This window comes from Leptosomus discolor, chromosome 6, assembly GCF_034619465.1.
Source record: "Leptosomus discolor isolate bLepDis1 chromosome 6, bLepDis1.hap2, whole genome shotgun sequence".
NCBI lineage: Eukaryota > Metazoa > Chordata > Aves > Leptosomiformes > Leptosomidae > Leptosomus > Leptosomus discolor.
This window is the reverse complement of record NC_141396.1, coordinates 16,098,584-16,116,113: the sequence shown is the minus strand read 5'-3', so window position 1 is coordinate 16,116,113 and position 17,530 is coordinate 16,098,584. Positions and strand designations below refer to the sequence as shown.

The following is a 17,530-nucleotide window of genomic DNA, read 5'->3' as shown; positions in this document are numbered from 1 at the left end:
TCAATGCATTTTAGGAAGATGTGAGGCTTTGGACATGACAAAAATTAATCTTTGCTTTTTGCATCAGGGGACATTGGCAAAGTATCTCTGCAATCTTTTGCCCCTTTTGAAGGGTCAATGATAGCATGAGGCAAACTCCACTCAAGCCTATGGATTCAAAGCACAGTTTCACAAGCACATCTTTCAGCAGCAACACCAGGTTTGCAGCCCATCCCTTCTCTGCTCCATCACTCAACCCACCCCTGCAGTCCATTACACTCATGCAAGTTCATGAGACCACAGAAGGGACAAGACAAGTGATTTTGCCCCCCTCCTTTCCCCCTCCCCTTTTTTTTTTTTAAATGTAGTAATTTCTGCAAGTTCACCTTGCGTAAGAATGGCCGTTCAGGATTAGGACAAAAGTTTAACTAGCCCAGAATCCCAACTCCAGTAAGGGCAAAGTACGAGTGGCCACACAACGAGTTGCCCTACACAATGCCATCATGAAAAGCATGCCCAGCAAATCCCAGAGTACATCTATTTAGGAACTAGAAGTATAGCTACTGCTTAATACACTGTTCAAGAACAGAGCATGCACTTACTCAAATTTGTTAGATGTGTGACTGCCTTGGACTCCTTGTAAGTAAAAAACATGGGAGATGTGTATTACAGTGAAGATGGTGGAGAATCATCGTCTGTTAGAACAGAAAGGAGCCAGAGTCAACAACACGATGTGCTGCATAGGTTTTTGCACAGTGTGCTGCTGAGAACCGACGAGACACGCAAGAGCAGACCAGATCTGTGCTCCTGCAGGAGAGACCATCGCATGGATCACAGAGCTCCAAGGGAAGGCAGAGGGACCTACCGCTGAATGAGCAAATAGGTGTGTTCTAGGAATGGTTCTTATTTCAGTTCTCTCTTCCAAACACCAGGCTGGTCTGACATAGCCCTGTTGAGCTCCTTGGTCAACCAAGAGTTGCTGGCTGACAAATCTCAGTAGATGAATTCAGCACAAGTGCTGAACTGCCCTTAGCTCTACCTGTTTTTTTGCCTTGCTGACTCCTGTTTGGAAGCAAGCCATATGACAACTTTTGACCTTGTGTAAACACAAAATCCCTAAACCAGCAGCCATGCTGAATACACACCCCAACTGGCTGACCACACAGAAAGCCCAATCCAAATCTGCTGGACTCGTACACCTTGTAATCAACCCACCTATCCTCTGTGGTAAGGATCGTTTCTTAGTGAAAAGGGAAGATACTGAACTAAACCAAGAATGCTTCACAGTGGTCTGGCGTAATGAGGGGTCAACTACCCTTAGGAGGTTCCCATGGCTAGAAAGCTACTGCCTCTGCCATTTGGGAGAACCCTGCCACTAAACGAGCTGTTTCAGCACCAGCCCATCTCTCCAATTGGCATCATAAACCTAAAGGTGTGTGGTACCCTAGGAGGGACTGTTGTCATTTCCTTAATGCTCAAATACACAGACCACCCAAACAGGTAAACAAAAACTCTTCCTTTAGACTAACATTCAAAAGTGTGCTGACTCCAACACAAAAGGAGAAGAATTAAGATTGTCGTTATGCTGGAGGAACCAGAAACAAGAAATACCTGTGACAACCACTACTAGTGCATACAAAGACAGACCTAGCTGGTTTGGTCTGTGGAAACTACCTTTTGCTGACAGCAACTAGTGATGGTCCTAATGTCTCCATCACAGCATCGGTTTCTCTGTAAGTTTCTGTTAATTTTATGAAGAACAAACACATTGGAGAGAAGATCTTTATCTACTCACTGGAAACATACTGCAACTTGAGGCACATTCACTAGCAAGGCAGCATCAACAGCAAAATGAGGCTTGCCTGAGTTAAGTGCTTTAAAGGAGGGGAAAAAAAAAAATACAACAGCAGTAAAATGCATGTGCATTAAAATGTATGACCGCAAAATACACTGTGTAAATTGTTAATTATGAGAAGCGGAGTAAGAAAACTCAAAATTCCACAACCCACTTATCCCAAGTTACTAGAAGACAGATTACTGCAAACTGAAGGTTACCGTAGACAGGGAAGTTCACTCTGCGGCATATCTTCAACGTTTTGAAGCTATGATTACTGATTACCTGGCACTTTAATCCATGATAAATCCATCTCTCCACTGAAAGGGCTGATCCCACTCATCCTCCCCACCCCCCAGATGCTCACTCATCTTGCATTTGCATGGTAACATGACAAGATGGTTCAGGGATCAGTTCCCTGATCCAATCCACCACACATCTACACAAAGTGAGGGTACTAGCACAAAGGGGGTGGTACAATCACCCCTCTCTGCAGTATTTTAAATCTACACTCGATTAAAAACTACTGTGTAATCATGAATTGTCTTTTTACAAGAAAATTCACTTCCACTGCTATGCATCCCTTGGATGTGTATTCTACTCTCCTGTGGCGGAACCAAGACCTTTTCTGAAGGATCTTCTATATTGGCCAGCATCAAACAACTGTACTCTCCCATACTGCTTGTTTACATTAAGTGAAGTAAAATTGTGATTTCTCAGAAATAAGTTACTGCCTAAACCTACATCTACTGTAATTGCCACACAAATTTGCACAGTTTGGCAAGGCCTGCAGATGGACTTCCAGCTTCCTTGAAGTCAGGGTGAAATGCTTGATTACAGTTGCTCTAGCATAACCTCTCCATTATTTAAAAAGGGAAAAAAGGTCTACCGAATGTTTCCTGTAGCATCTTCTACATGCACTAGACATCAAGTTTAGGATATATAAACTATAATCAATAAATTTCAATATTTTCCACTAAAACAGTGGCTTTGCACAGAGAATAATTTCATGCCTTTTCAGAAATCTGATGCTCTACAAACTTGCTTACATTACTGTGAGGCAATACAGTTAAAAAAAATAGATAGCATAATGTTTAACTTTATTCTGGAAAAAGAATAACTCATGGCTCATAAGCCAGTGGATCTATTAAATATTCTTGAGGACCATTTTCTGATATTGATTTCCTTAAAAGAAAGGTTTTCTGATGAATCTATCTCAGCAAATATCAATGCTGTCCTAACTCTTAATTCATCAACTGAAAACAATAAGGTTTTAGAACAGCTTTTTCCATATACCTTCTATTTGGCTTTCTAAGCTTAACACACAGAAAAAACCCAAGCCACAGAACCTGCCTGCCTTCTCCCACCAGTCTCTCCCCAAACACTATCCCCCAAGTTTTAGGATAGAATTTTAATAAGCTAAGGCTTCAAACAAACACACTTATTTCTCTCTCATGTGAAGATCACAGGTACTTCCCTGAAAACTGATTTTCACCTAGAGTGCAAAATATTTTGTCCATTTCCCAAAAATGCTTTAAGATGTATTTGGAAGGCTATGAGACTTTAGTCTGTATTTCCAGTACCTTAAAACTAAGCAGCCATGATTTCCCTTCAGAGATGTCTCTTACTTATGCTTCCCCTCACCCTATCAAAAAAAAACAAAGCAACCACCACACCCCAAAAAACCCACAAAACCAAAACAAAAACCCCCAACCACCACACCACTAGAAACATCTATTTAAGTCTACATTTTTATGCAAAACGTATTTCATTGCTCTGTTTGACCTTCTAGTTTTCTCATCTCTGGATTTCACAGAAACATCTCTCAACTAAACGAAGTATACCATTTAGTATGGCACTCACAGCCCACTTAATCCAGATGCAGAACAAGAAGTTTTTAGTTCTTTGTTTTAGATGCACCTTTACATTCCTTCAGTGGATTCAAACAAGGCAAGTAATTATACAGCTATTAAAGTTTATCATCGCCCTTTCTAAAAGCATTCTTTGTGAAGTTAGACCCTCATTTATGCTAAAGCTGGATTTTCAAGAGAGACCTAGTTTTAGAGAGATATTCTTTTTCCTTCACTGATTCTGAGAAGAAAGACTCTTGGGATATTTCACGGCTATGATGTCCCATTAGCTCATATTTGGCTCTATCTTGCCTACCTCCCATCAGACTGAACTAACAGGGAGGAGCCACCTGAGCAAAAGAATGCATTACCAAGGAGATTGAAAGCCTGTAGACAAGTATTTTGGGTGTCGTTTTGAAAACGAGAGTAAGCTTATGACCTTCTGTGAGGCCACCTGAAGTGAAAGATCATATTCCTAAGACCATCTGACTCCTCCTGCTTTAGCCCCCACCCTCACTGCACGCGGACTGACAGCAGAGAGTGAGCTAGTTGTGGCACTAACAGCGGAAGCCCACCTGCACGCTGGCTGCCGCGCTGACGGAAAGAAGGAATTTGTCCACAGGAGAGCCTCACTTGTCACCCCTAACCACAGCTTCTCCAGCAGGCACTGGTGCCTTTTCACACCCACTGTGAATTGAGCGTTTGTAGTTCAGAGGCACAGGACACCACTTGCAGGGATTCCTCCACATATCCACATCCATGGCTTTCATTCTGGCCGACTCACAGCTAAAGTCCCACGTACCCTGCTCAGCCTAACCTAGGACCCCTCACTAAAGCCAAGGCTTATCAAACTTTGACTTCAGGACCCAGCTTACAAACAGACCCCGATATAGCTGCACTGGCAAAACTACAGGGCAGCAAACCAGTGTTCAGAGCAAGAATTATTTATTTATTTGAAGTTTTGCCACCACAATCTCAAAACTATGCAATAAATTCAGCACCCTTAATCCTGCAAGTCTGCCAGTACAAACCAGCTCTGAAATTAGTTCTGCCTGCTGCTTCCAGGCAGAATCATGATAACCCTCCTAGGCAGCACCACAGCATGCTGAGAGCACAGATCTATCTGCCTTAAAGATGAGACCAGAGAATCACCCATGTCTACTCCCAAACTGAATATGAAAGAACTATTCTTATTCCCATACAGCAACGGAGAGCCCTGCAAGTTCCAAGTACTAGAAGATGGACAGACAGGGAAGAATGTCAAGCAGAATTTAGGGATAGGATGCTGAAATGCCCATGAGCATGACAAGCAGAAGATGCTGGTTTCTTGGGAACTAGTGTTTTTGCGTAGACTTTTTTTTTTAAAGTAGGTTTAGTAGTTTTAGTCCTGAAAAAAAAAAAATTCCAAAAATAACCGCTTACTTTCTGAAGTTTGTGAGGTGTCATCACAAGCGCATTTAGCTGCTAAAGTTCATCAACATGCCAGTAAGTATAGACCAAAGCAGCTGTGATCGACTTCTCCCTATATGCCTTTCCCTCCACCATCTCCCATTATGTATAAAGCCGTGTAAGGCATTTCCCATCCTAGGGACAGAAGCAGTCCTTGGGCTACAAGGAATTGAGAAAATTTAAAGCTCTATCTGCTGTTCTTATTTGGAGCACAAAATTCAGTTCAAACTACAAGCAGCAGGAAGATAGAAATTCAAGATTAGTCACAGACAAACAGATGATTTGGGAACAAGAACCAATCTGTTTGTTACAGGCAAGGACTGCAGCCTCCATGGCAAAGCAGACTACAGCTCTGCAACATCTTTAACTTACAAAGTCAATTTTTAATCTAATTTGAAACTGAGTAACTTGTTGAGCCAAGTAACCTCTGAACTCTATATTCAATTTTGTACTGTTAGCACGCTCAGTCTGTGACCTTAGCTATGGTTCTAGTAAAACAGAGTGAGCTGGAAGAGTGGTCAGGATGGAGATGATTTGGGCTTTGATACCCAGGACAGCAGTGGACCTAGGGATTACCAAACAGCTCAGTGTCCATTCCATACTTCAAACACCTCTAGTCATTAAATACATAAATCCATGGCCTCCTGAGATCAGAAAGGAGATTCACCTGTTGTTTCGGGGCATCTGCCAATGCACAGCATGGAAATTACATCAGTTTACACTCATGTGAGTATTCAAACCTTCCTTCACAACAATGTGAGGGAGAAGCACTTTACATCCTTTAGATCTAACACAGACTCTGTAGCAGGACTTTGGCCTTCACAGCAATGTTCTTGGAAGGGAAAATACAGAAGCCTTGAGTATAAGGAGTGCAGTACTTAAAACAGACTTACTTAACACCAATCTAACCTTCTTCCAGAAGTTAGTCTCCTCTGTGATATCCATTTTTGCATAAAATAGACTTTTAAATAATTAGGTATGAGAAGAGAAAAGAAAGATAAAACTCAATCCTAATTGAATATATGACTGAATATCAGCTCATACTCCTTAATGCCTACAGCCACTTTGGAAACGAAAACCAGCCCTTGTTTACAAACCATTTGGAACAGCAATTTTCAAACTATGGGCTCCTGAAAAGCATAAAAATCCCGCACAATTTAAACTATTGGCAATAGCCTTGTTGTTCCTTGCCAACTCCAGGTTCAAAAATCACTGATTTAAGAGAGCTCTGGCAAAACACGGTTCTCCTCTCAACGTTTTTGGCTTGTTCAAGAGATAAACACAGCATTTCTGCCGAATTCAAAAGATCATATGCAAAATAGACCTCTGCAGGGCCTGTCTCAAATGAGCACTGAAGCCATTCACTCCCAAATCACTGCACATCACTCAAGAAAAATTGCAGAGGTAAGACCAAGGTATTCGATTTTGTGAAGAGTTAACAAAAATACTCCTGTAAGATATGAGAACTGGGTTCTCACAGCATCTCACCATACAATTCCAGATGATTACATTTTTATTACTTTGTATGAATGTACAGGATGACAAGGACAGAAAATTATGTTTAAAAAAAAGAAAAGTGCAGGCAGTAGTTAAGCATTTAACCAGAAATATCAAAATTAGTCTTACACTTGCTATAATGTTGTCCCCCAAATATAAGCTAGAATAACCTAAACATTCACGGGAAACATTTCAAGGAAAAAGTTACTTTGTCCTCTTCCAAGAGACTTTGACACTTCCTTTTTACAAATGCTCGGTACACTTGTCTTGCACCACACATTTTCAAGTACGGCTACTCATCTAAACCCACACATAATCAACATTTCACTTGGTTCTTCCCTCACACTTCCATCCTTCACTCAATCTTGTAATGTTTTGAAAGATAGTAAGCTACAGTATGCAGATAAATGATAACGACTAAGCTCACTGAAACATTACACTTCCAGTTGAATAGGAGCACAACTTTTCCAAAGGACATTTAAAACCAGCAAGGGGCACTCCCCTTTCTTAGCAAGCATGTCAATTAGATCAAGAAATGATCATCAAAAGTGCATTAGTTTTTTCTAAGAGAAGTTTTCCTCACTGCCTGTTTTGGAAGTGAAGACTGAGATGGCTGTTTTTTCCATAAGTAAGACAGACCTTCATGAGAAGCCCCAGAAGAGAGATGGTAGTATCACAGAAACTTCAAAATATAAATAAGAAAGCTAGGGATAAGGTAGCTATGCTCCCCCTTTTCTGAAGGATGTAAATGGAATCATTGCTTTAAAAAGATTGCTTTAAAATTTTCTTAGGTCAGAAAAGGAAATTGCCTCCAAGCCTTCCTATTCTCTTGCTTCTGCAGAGCAAAACTGAAGTCCTTAAGCATCCACCTCTGCAAAAAGTTTTCTTCATGGAAAGGATACAATGGCATGTTTTTAGAAAAGCATCTACAGATCACGATAAAGCATCACCTAGAAAGCAACAACTACAAATCTTAACCCAGGAGATAAAGCTTGAGACAAGGTCTGCTGTAACAGTACCTTATCTTCAACTTTTTCACGAAAAGGACAAAATAACTACCAAAGAACCCAAGAGCCAAGCAAGCCAGTTTGCTATGAGCATTTAAACAAAGCCAACCCATTTGTGTATTCCAATATATTTATCTACTTCTTAAAAAGCCCAAGACTGCAGGACACAAGGCACAGGCTGAGAGGGCTCTTCCGGCCAGACTCCCCGCTGAAGCATACAAGCCTGTTACCCTGACTAATCCGTGGCTATCCCATGACAAATTTTCCAAAGTGACCCGCATGTTTGGCTGCACAGGAAGCACAGGCAGAGCACATAAGACCTTTGTGCACGTGAACTGCTGCGGAAAGTTCAAGAGGTGCAGGACGAGCCTGTCCCTGCAAGGCAGGCGGCTGGACTCGAAGTCTGTTACACAGGTAACATAGCAAGCTGCCGCCGGTCCCGTACGTACAGTAGCAAAGGGAGCCAAGCAGCACACTGCTACAGACCGACGAGTGACACCGCTATGTGCTCAGGAAAACATGGTGAAGAGCATTAGCGGCATGTACTGGCCTGGAAGTATTAGAGTGGGGAATTGCAGGCTGTGAGCTGAAACTTTCACATCCTTCTGTTAGTGTAACCAACCAAAGAAGAAATCAAGAAATGAAGAACTCTGTAGCTTGACTACCTGTTCCTCTTCCTATTCTGTCAGTTACTCCGCTTTCGAAACATGACCACCACCCTAACCTAGTAACAGCCGAGGAGGGCGAAAGATCACGTCAGATTGACTCGTCTACTAAATTCTCTCCAGCTAGATATTGAAACGCCTGTACTATAAGCATGCACAAAAACTGTTCAAAGAGAACCAGGACATTTTTCATTAGTAAACTCAACTCAAGAGTTAAGATTGCCTGGTGGCCTCTGATGTCTTTCCACACTGCTGGATTCAGCTTCTGAAAGCTTCCTTTGTTAATGAATACTAGGCTCTTGTCCAGTCCTCTTTTCTCCCCCTCTTCTCCCTCCCATAAAATATCATGGTCCTCAGGGCATAAGGAACATCCTTTGTCTCCCTGCAAGTCTTCCCTGTGCAGCCACTTTGCCGCCGCTTCTGGAAAATGCAACAGGAGTACCATCTTTTCTCTTCTCCGTAAGATGAGTGGAAAAAACAGATGGAGACATCACCTAATAGCAATTTTACTACATAGGAAGTCCTGCAAAAATTTTGAAACACCATAACCTCCACTTCATCTTTCATGTGCCACCAGCTTAAATCTCCTACTCAGCTTTGAGAGCTGAATTTTTTTGTCAACTCACCATAAGAGAATACTACACAGCATACAAGGCAAACTAAATCTGAGGTAAAAGCTAAACGACTTGATGTCCAGAGAAATAACAGTACAGCATTCTCCAAGGGGAAAAGAAAAAAAAAAAAAAAAAAGAAGAAAGAAGCTGAAGCTCTCATTTCCCAAAAGAAGATGAAGCCACACGGATTTATCACAGAGAACTGAGGAACCCGAGGCCAGCAGAGAAACTGGGGAGAGATGGTGTAAAGCTGCAACTTATCAATGGAGGTACTGGATGAGAGCATCCATCACGGTTGGGAAAGCAAAGCCCACAGCTCATTATCAGGGAGAAAACGTGGTATAACCCACAGCACTTTGAAGAGGAAGAATGAAGCAATCTTCCTGCTACTGTAAGCTAACACAATGTATGCAGAAATTAACACTTGTTCAGCAAAAGACAACTTGGATTTGTGCATGTGTGATGATACCAGTTGAATAGCATCAACTCTTCATTCTCTGCAGATGTTGTAGCAAAAGCAAAAAAAAAAAGACAGACTCTTTTCCAGTCAGGTCTACTCATGGAACCGATTCACCAAGCTGCCACACAGAGTTGTGCCAGCTCAGAGGAGACTATTTAAGCCAGCTTAGACAGCACTGCTGTCAAACATAACCGCAGTCTGTGGTGCAGTTACAAGACAGAAGATGCAAACTAGGAAACTCCCTGCCTTTGGAGGAAGCTATTCTGTTCTCTTCTCCTCTTCCCTTCACCCCATGGACATGATCCCATCCAGTGCTTCAGATGAGCTCTCCTGCTCTCCTCATTCCTAGCTAGGATGATTCAGGTTACCCAGCATCACCAGAAGATTAGCTGGTTTTGCAGAGTCTTCTGTCGGTTTAGTAGATAAAAGAACTACCACCCCTTTTGGCCAGAGGTAGAGTCTAAATTGGCTTAGCTCATCCCACTCAACTCTCCTCTCAAAAATCCCAGTTTTGTGTTTCTCAGAGAATTAGAAATTCCCATCCAGTAACCTCCAAGAACCAAAGCTTCATCCTTACATAGGAGGGTGAGGAAGAGGACTGGAAAGTCCCCTGTAAAATACCGCAGTCGTGTCCCCTCCGCCTCAATCAGTATGACAGGGCTACCTTTCTTTAACCCTATTAAATGCCTGGTTTTACTCAAACCTTGCCTAAACTGACTTTTAGGAAGTATTCTCATTGTTATTTTACATTAGCCATGAAAGAACACAAATTCTCAGACAAAAAAAACCCAAAACAAACCAAGAAACACAGAGACACATGACAGTACTTGCCTGGATGTAAGACAGCCTAAGATGGCAGAGCATTAAGCCATTTAAGTACTATGCAATAAGGATTTAGACAACCAAGCACAAGAATTGGGATTTTTGCATCATCCATTCTTAATTAAAGTGCAGTTATTGTATTTTTGTACGTAACAGTATCTGGAATATCATCAAAATACAGCACAAACTGTCAAAAAATGGCTTAAAAACTTCAAACAGTCCTTCAGGTACTCTTTTAAAATGGTGCCACACCACAAAGCTGTAAATCTGTAGTATACACATCTCAATAGAAATATTACAAAGATTTTATCTAGGTGGATTTGGACTGTTTCCTGCATGTACAGAATGGATTACTGTAATGCATTTTGAAAAGTTCTGTTAAAAGTGGATGAACTCTGAATGTCATTAGCTCTTAGTTAAAAATTAAAGTAAAAAAAATCCTGTACTTCCTGCAGGATGAACATGTCCCAAGAAGGAAGCCTCCCACCTTGCAGTGATAGTTATTACTTCACACAAATTAGAACAGATTTTTGTTGAAATGTGAAACAAACCAAGTGATTTGGCCTACTCAAAAATTTCATGTTGCAGCCACAAGAAGAATGCAAGATGGCATAATACAAAGTAATTATCAATATTTTTTTGAGTATGCCTTTGAATGGTTGACATGATTCCTGTCAGGGTAGAAGCTATTCTTCATTTGCAAATAGGGAAACAAGGGTAAATCTGAAGTGATTTATGGAGAATCCAAAGAGATATTTAAAACAGATCTAGATTCACCCCCCGCAGTTCAACTTCTACAGTTCTTCAGATGCACACCATCCTTCCATGCACATTTAAAGTAAAGCTAAATATCAAGCTGTAAATTCCACTCCTTACAACTAAAGATTTTTATTTTTAAATGACAGCTGCCTCAATTTTTTTCCTGGCATAACTTTGTCCTAAAAGGGTAAATTCTCCCTCCCTGTATCCATCCTGCCAACAGGCAAAAATGTTTGTGTGTAGACCAGATCTTCTTGAGCAAGCCTTCAGCTACTATACTGCAAAGTTTCTGTACAATGCATTTGTATTAATAAAAAAGCCACAAGCTGCACCTACACTACATGCAGGCTGAAATGAAGAGAACAGTACCACCTGCACATTTGCTGGGGACATGCTGGCGGCATATCCAAAACAGATACCAGTTCAGAATAGCCCTACATTTAAACTTTTACTTCTGCACTTACTTTAACTTGCTTTTTATTATTATTTTTCATCAACATGAGAGCCACAATAAGCATTCTCATTTTGGAACACAGAAATACAATTTGCCCTTTGAACTAGAACTATGTTATCGAACACTTAGAGACTCAAGCCTACTTCCAAAACAATGAGATAACATGGCTAACTGTTTGGAAGCAGCAGCTAATTCGTATCACATACAGACTGGAACTGTACCCAAGCAATAATCAAGATAAGAAAATGTAATAAAGATTTCAGAATTATCCAACTGTTATACACCTTCTCTTGATTAGTATTAGCTTCTCCTACTTCCTGATGTATCATATTTCTTCCACAGAATCCACACTTCAGTCTTAAGTATCCAAGGTTGTGGAAGACCATCACTATTCAACAAATTAGTACACAGAAACAGACCAGGTACTTAGGTTGCAGTATTCCACCAGCAACAATCATTTAAAAAAAAAAAAAAAAAAAAAAAAAGGAAATTACTTCAGCTTATTTTGACAACTTAAAAGTCAAATCAACAGCTAAGCAGCATCTCAACGAAACACTGACAGAGCTCAAGATGACTGGAAATCTTACATGAATGTTACAGCGTTTCCCTTTAAATCATCATTTTGCTCCCAAAACTAGGATCACTGCTGAAGAGAACTAACACATTCCCTCCCTGCCCCCACCCGCCCAACACAGGCTGTAATTCAGTCAGGGAGTCTCTAAGAGTACAGCTAATATTTAACAAAGGGCCAAGCATCACTGGCTAGTAGAAACGCATGCGACCACCTCAAACTATCACTCCAGTAACCACACAGCGTTGCAATGCTACTACTGCCTCCACAAAAGGTGTCAGGAGGGTTTCAGGGATGTGCGGGTTCTCTCCTCCCTCAAACTCTCCATTCCTTAGCCAATTTGATCTCATCAGCCATTTCCAATTCAGCAAGTGTCTGAACAGCAGGTGACTGGAGGGTGGGAGAGGGAGGGGAAAAAAAAAAATAAATCATCACATATATTTGTCTCTACATATCTGCTTTTGGCCGCTGAGAGAGATGCTAACACTCAAGACTGGTACAGAGAACCCGTATGTCAGCATCGAATAGTTATCATCTGGCATATTGTGTCTCTAGAATCAAAGTCCTACCGGTGCCCAAGATGCCTCGCGCCACTCCCGGTTACCCTCCTACGCTGTGGTTCAACAGCCCAACGCATCTCACTGCAAAGAGAGCTCGAACACCCCTTCTCCACACTTTGCTCCACCTCCGGGCCGCGGCATGCTGCTCCCTCGCTTGCATCACTGCATCAACAGAGCTGCCCACAGACCTGTCCCCCACCAGCCACACCACCTCCCTCCCCCAGAAAAAAAAGGGGCTTGAAATACGTGACAAGGCAGGAAGGTTTAAGCCAGATCAGTTCCCCGAGCTATCTCCCACAAAAAGCTGCGCTGGCACAACCGAAGGTGCAACTCTGTGACACTTCAAGATGATCTGTATCTCCACTGCTGCGTTCTCACTCTTTCCCTTTCCACCAGCTATGCATTCTCACTCTCTTCCTTGTGCTAGCACTGGTGCTTGCTTGACCCGACAGCAAGCCGGTTCAGGGAGCTATACTAGAAGAAGCTTGTTCCACTCCCTCCAAAAGATGATGTTTTCTCCTAGCATAGCTTCCCTGAATCGGCTCCCTGGGGGCAAAGGTGGTCCTTCAGCCCTCCTGTGTTCTTGCTCCCCTTGAGAGCACAAGCTGAGTTTGACAAACTCTCACAAAGCCACAGTCCAAAAGAGCGGCTTATTACAGAAGCCAGAAACAAGAGGGGAAAGTGAATTACTTAAGCCATTTTTATTGCCAAATGCACTAGTTCAAACCACAGGCTTTATTTTTTCTGACTACCACACTGTGTGGTATTAGAATGACTTTTCAGGGAACGATGCTAACACAGAGAATCCCACACGCCTCAGATCTACTTTCAGAGCTAAATATGAATGGGTATTTCTGAAGTAACAAGAAGGATTTTCCCATAATCTGCTTCCTCATATTTATCTGTCAGTATTTATTACAGGAACAAATTCTTAAGGACTTCCACAAACAGCCAAGGTGAAACAGAATGTTACATCATTTAACAGGTCAAGGAACATTGCCAAAACTCAAAACGACAAAGACGTGTATTTGGGGCAAGGGGTTAAGACCACAGCACAATGTCAGCTGGACATCCTGGGCTAGTGCAATAAACCTTTCATAATTCTATGAAAAAAAATATCAAAACCAAAAAAAGTAACAATTAACACATTTACACGACCCATCAATTTATGCAAGATTCATACTAGGAAGAGGGCAGGTCCCGAGATCTTGTAAAGCTGATCAATTTGAGGTTGAAACTATTTATGACACAGTGCCATCAAGATAAAAGTCACATAACACTGTTACACTTTGGACTTTTTTTTTTTAAATGGTTTTGTACTTTACCTCCAAAAAATCCCAGTCAACTCTGTGTTTAACAGTGTTCACAGTATCTTTTGTTAAACACATGCAGAGGGACTTTCACAGAGGGAAATCTTTTGGAGGAACAAAACGTCTATCAAATTTAAGCATGAGGAAGACATATGGAAGGGATAGAGGAGAAAGCAACTTCTCCAGGAGCTGGCAACTTAAATGGCTTTAGGGAAGTAGAACAGGGTGTGTATAAATGAGGGTGGCGGGGGCGGTGCTGGTGGTTGCTTTAAATTTTAGCACTCAGAGTTGCTAAGAACTTTAATAATGTAGTGTTTGCCTTGAGTCTGTAGATAACACAAACTTCTCCAGCTACCCAAGATTTTCCCAAAGAGCAGCATAACGAACAGACACAATTCTTGCATTTCATCCCAACACATCCTCAACAGCAGCTTTGAAACTGTCCTCTTTTTTTAAAAATTTATTTTATTTTTATTTTTCCCAAAAAATTTACTCCTTGCAGCTATCTGGTTAAAACTCTGAGCAGCAGGACAGCTCCACTGGAGGACTCAAGGACCCAGCGACAAAACAGCAGGGACCAAGAAGGAGACAAGATGCCATGCTGCAAGTAGGGAGTTTAGAAAGGACTAGAGCAGGTGATCCCCAGCAGCCGAGGTAAGAAGAGATGAGAAACAGATAGAAGCAAAATAAATCGGGTCCAAGCAGAGGTAGATGCCAACAAAACATTCCTAACATAGCAAAGCTAGGATCAAAATAAAACCATGTAAAGTGGATCTAGAGGCATCAATAATTGGTTGGAAAGAAAACGCAGCACTTTTGTGTAGAGGCTGAGTTTCTCAGCAACGTATTGCCCTTGAATTGCTTTATGCTTACAAGTTAATTGCACGTATTAATCTGGAGTTAACAAGCATCCAGTGCACACTTTTATACTACAGAAATTTAAACATTTAGATGAAGCTAAAAATATATACGGCAGCAGTTACAACTCCTGGTGTAACCAAAAATGGTGTTTCAAATCCCTGATAATGAACTAGGATGCTGAGCTAACTGACAATAAGAGGTTTAACTCTGCACACAAGGAACTAAAGTGAATCTGTGAATGTTATTACAGATTACCTACGCTGAGCAGTCACTGGCAGATTATGGCCATATTTGCATATTTAAAAATAAAATGAGGATCTGTGCTCAATTAAAAGCAGGAGGCCAAACAAGAAGAGACATACCAGTGTTCTGGTTAAAGGTTTTTAAGATTACCCTGGAAGTCCATAGTCTACTGTTGTCAAACCTATTTTACTATCTGCAGACACCCACCGAATTCCTGTCCTAGAGCTGGCGTTTACGTCTATTTTGGGACCCGTAGAAAAGGCCTTGATTTCTCACTAGGGAAAGAGAAAAGGGCAAAATCTGTATTTTGAATGCAGAAAGTTACTTGAGATGAAAGGGCATCAGGGACTTCTTTTTCAGAAACCCCAAATACCCGATTGCAAGGAGCCTGCATAACAACAAACGCGCACAAGAGAGGAGGAGGGGAAAAAAAAAAAAGGGGGGGGGGGAAGAAGAGAAAAGCAATCACACATCCTTTTAACCCCCACGGCCCCGCTCCGGATTCACGGCGTCAATCCGGCACCCCGATCCACAACTTTCCGCCGACCCCGCTACCGCGCTGCCCCCCCTCCCCGAGCCTCCCCCCGCTGTTCCTCCCGCCGGGGCGCGGGGCAGGCGCGCTGTCGGCTCCACGGCCTCCCTCCCTCCCGCCTCGCCTCACGGCGACGGGCCGAGGGCAGGCGGGCCGGGCCGGGCCGGGCTCGCCTCGCCTCCCGCGGCGGCGGATGGGCAGTGACAGGCAGGCCGCTCCCCGCCGGCGGGCGCGGCCCCGGCCCCGCCGTAAACAAGTTTGAAGGGGCCGCGGCCGGGCCGGGCGGGGAGGAGCGGGCGCGGCGCTGACAGGGGCCGCACAAAAGGGCAGGGCAGGACCCCCCTCCCGGCTCCCTCCCCGGCGAAGGGCGGGGCCCGGCCCGGCGCTGCTCGCCTCACGGCGGCGGCGGGGGGAGGGGGGCGGGCCCGCAGGCCGCGGCGCCGCTCGCCTCACGGCCTTCCCCCCCTCCCCTGGCCCCGGCGGAGCCTCCCCCCCACCCCTGCGGCCGCCGCCACCGCCGCGGGGCCCGGCCCGGCCTCCCCGCCGCGCCGCCGTCCCTCACCTACACAGTGAATGAGCTTGTGTCGCCACGAATCGAGCTGGTGGCGGACGCCGCGCCTCTCGATGGAGCACTGCTGCCGCCCGCACGGGCTCGCCATCTTCTGGGCGGCGGGCGGGGGTGGGGGTGGGGGCGGCGGCGGGCACGGCCAGGGGGGCAGGGACGGGAAGGAAGGGCCGCGCGCCGCGCCGCGCCACGCCCACCCGCCGTCAGCGCCCGCCTCGCCGCGCCACGCAGGCGCCGCCGGACCGCGCCCCGCCCCGCCCCGCCCCGCCGCCGGCCCCTTCCCGCCGTGCGCCTGCGCCCGCGCGGCCTCTTCCCCGTCCCCCCACCCGCCGTTCGCTGAGCGTCCGCCCGCCGCCTGCCCGCACGTGCGCCGCCGCCGCACCCCCCCGCTTGGGGGCGCTGTCACCTCCCGCCCTCAGGGAGCGGGGCGGGGGGAGCCGCTCCCCGGCCCGGCAGCAGGCCGCGGTCCAGCGGGGCCTGCCGGCCCTGCGCGGGCGTCCAGCCCGTCAGGGGGCGTCGCACCCCTGAGTGGCCACCGTCCTCTGAGCCGCTGTCCCTCCCCTGAGGGGACATCCCGCCCCATGAAGGGTCACTGTGCCCTGAAGGGACATCCCACCCGTGAAGGATCACCGTCCCCTGAAGGGACATCCCGCCCCAGAGTGGTCGCTGTGCCCTGAAGGGACATCCCACCTGTGAGGGATCATCATCCCTTGAGGGGACATCTCACCCGTGAAGGATCACCATCCCCTGAAGGGACATCCCACCCCAGAAGGGTCACTGTGCCCTGAGGGGACATGCCACCCCTGAGGGGGCCACATGATTTTCTGTCAGGAGGAGCTGAAATTTCCTCATCCACTCCATGGTGTAGTTAGAAACACCAGGTCTATTGTTGGCCATGGTGAACAGGAAAGACACTCGGCGCGATGGCCAAGAGACCTCTTGATACCGATCCCACAGTGACAGCGGCCTAACACAACCATCTCCTGTGCTGTAGTGGTGTCCATTTACCCTTCAGCCTTACGCCACAAGAACAAAGACCTCCCTCCAGTGTAAGTTCAGGCATTGTAAGGGGGTTGATGATACAATAACCCCATTTCTGATGGCAAGCGTGAGCACATTGATAGACAAGGGAAGGCAAGGCACTACCTGGTGCCTGTGCAGGAGGAAAATATCAGCACCAGCTTTCTGCAAGCTCAGAAAGGTGAAATATCCTACCCCAAATCCTGCTGCAAGGCCAGAGACAAAGCCCAGGAGTCATGGCCTTTATTCCCACACCCTAACCACCAGAGCCATTACCCTCATCTTGCCAAGCCACACACGATTAGGGAGTTCAAAAGGCGGAGGGGTCAAAGCTGGCTGTATGCAGATGTGCTAGTGGGATGTCCCCAATAAGATCCTTCCTGTGGAGATAGAGAAGAGTTTAAGCTGCTGTTCCGGTGCAGCTGCTGCTGCAGTAAGCCTGTTGTCCTATTCAAAGGGAACCCAAGAGGCACAGAGC

General features: G+C 44.9%; 1 protein-coding gene across 2 annotated transcripts in view; it reads right to left on the bottom strand.

Annotated features, from left to right (window-relative positions):
- Positions 1-16,126, bottom strand: part of LCOR (ligand dependent nuclear receptor corepressor) — an 80,474-nt gene extending 64,348 nt beyond the window's left edge. For both annotated transcript variants that reach the window (XM_086466865.1, XM_086466866.1), the window contains exon 1: positions 16,030-16,126. In XM_086466865.1, the coding sequence (XP_086322991.1) occupies positions 16,030-16,126 (97 nt within the window). The remainder of the gene's footprint in view (positions 1-16,029) is intronic.
- Positions 16,127-17,530: the final 1,404 nt, after the last annotated feature.